We start from the raw sequence: 2088 nt of genomic DNA, 5'->3' as shown, positions 1-2088 counted from the left end.
AAGTGAAAATACTTGTAACAGTAAGTGCATCAATCCCACCCTTAATATTAGATTTCCATAGAGATTCTACAAGCGTTTCAGGACAACCGTGAAAATTCAAACTTCAAGAAACGATCATACGGCTGAAGTCAACTCCTTCACTTTCCTCTTATCTTTACATTCCTTCCTCTCTTTGGTCTCTTTCCCATTCTCTTTACTTTTTTCTTTCTGTTTCACATCTTTACTTCTTTCTTTGCTCTCTTTCTCACTTTTACTCCTATCCTTGGCATCTTTGTTTCTCTCTTTCTTGGACTTTTTTCTTTTGTTGGGTTTGGGCGATTTGCCAAGAAACAAAGCTTCATGGAAGTCATCGGAACTCAAGTTTGATTCTTCAACATGCAAGACAGAGCTGAGGGCACCATCAGTTGGGGACTTAGGAAACTGGAACACTAAGCGACCCTTTTCGGGCTCTGACGCCGACCTTGAGACACGCAACTCACCCAGGAGAAAGGGTGATGTGGCTCTGGTGGCTTGGAGGGATAAGGAGGAGAGATGTAGACACGTGCCAGTTGTCCGTGCTGAGACTCTCGAGGAAAGAGTGGCTGAGCTTGGAACCACGAGGGACGAAGAACGAGAACGACTATAGATCGGCAGGGGCGAAATGTCCAGCCTCGCCTCCCCACGGACCTAGGTTCAGGTGTGCAGCATAGAGGAAGCGTTAAGCTTGGAGAACGTGTCTCTCGGTGCTGAACTTTGGGCGACCGCGGCTCAGGGGAACGGCAAATGGAAACACCACTTATATACAATGTGGGTGAATTTGGTATACCAGTTTCCGATTCATACTCATTTGAACTCTGATTTTCTAGTTTAGAGGAATGAGAAATGTGAATTCTAAGGCTTTTCACTTTCGACGGGGCACTACTACTCTGCTCAGTGGAGTTACTTTCATCTTTATCTGTTCCTTCATCTACAACCAACTGAAAAGACGGCTCGTGCTGCTGAAACACAGAATCGTGATTGAGGCTACTAACACTCATGCTGCAGTGTGGATCCACAGGATTGTCCAGATGGCTCAAGATGCCCCGCACCTCAAGATCCATCAAGGGGGAGTCCATGTCTCCTATGATTTCAGAAGCTGCCCCAGGATCTGTGTTTTCGATGTCACCACTTTCTGACTCCATGTCCAAGCTGTCCTGCTTTGGTTTGGACAGCCTTAACCTTGCTGTCTCCTCAGGATGATCCTGATGTACATGATCAGAATCAATCATGCACTCTGGCTCCTCCGAATTTTTCAGATCCCCCAAGGACTGAGATCTCCGGAGGTCCCTTCTGCCGTCCAGGGAAGGACCCGGGATCAGCAAGTGTCCATTTTCATGCAGATCACCATACTTAAAATGGCCGTCTTCCACTTCATTGGGAGCTTTGGGGAAGCACAACAGATCTTTCTCTGTTTTGTTGTCCCATTCCTTGTCAACATTAAGGTTTCTGTGGATTGAAAAAAGACTCATGAGTACAGATCCCTGAACATCTGTTCACTATTTGTTGTCATTAATGTTCCTATTTTACTAAAATAACTTTATATGATTGTGCTGACAAAATACTACAAATCATAAACAGCCATTAGTTTTATCTAACACAAAAATGATAACTATCATTATTCACAACTTTATAATTATTACTTACATCAAGCTCACAGAAAAGCAGTTCCTCTATTTTCAAATTACTTGAGTAGTATTAGTAGAAGTTTATGTATAGACTGGTATATAAAATGTAAAGAGTTCAATTAAAAAACATTTACCCACCGTAAGCTTATCTCCTTATTAGCAAGTTTCTTCAAGAAATAATCCACAGCAATCTCTGCACTGGTGGGTTGGCATGAAGCTGCTCCTTCCACCCCATCTGTCCCAGGCCATGCAGAGGCTTCGTCTCGACCCGCAACCCGACTTGCAACATAGGCAGCCTCATATCCAAGGATATTCCCCGCAAGAGTTGCTCCGGGAAGGCTAGCACTGCAGCCTAAACCATTTCAGGATGTTAGTAATGCTATGAAAAACCATTCTCTTGAATTATGATTAAACTATCTTATATTCTTATCATTTGTAATAACAG

The 2088-nt window shown here is 43.4% G+C and overlaps 1 protein-coding gene across 1 annotated transcript; it reads right to left on the bottom strand.

The window, feature by feature from the left end:
- Nucleotides 1–6: 6 nt before the first annotated feature.
- Nucleotides 7–1995, bottom strand: LOC119593104 (the record flags this gene model as incomplete). The annotated part of the gene is given in 2 exon segments (XM_037942069.1): nt 7–1464; nt 1782–1995. Coding segments are annotated over 2 exon segments (1250 nt in total), but the record flags the coding sequence as incomplete, so codon positions are not given.
- Nucleotides 1996–2088: the final 93 nt, after the last annotated feature.

Source organism: Penaeus monodon, chromosome 31 (genome assembly GCF_015228065.2).
Source record: "Penaeus monodon isolate SGIC_2016 chromosome 31, NSTDA_Pmon_1, whole genome shotgun sequence".
NCBI classification, from domain to species: domain Eukaryota; kingdom Metazoa; phylum Arthropoda; class Malacostraca; order Decapoda; family Penaeidae; genus Penaeus; species Penaeus monodon.
The sequence above is the reverse complement of the archived record's forward strand: the minus strand, read 5'-3'. Positions and strand labels throughout refer to the sequence as shown.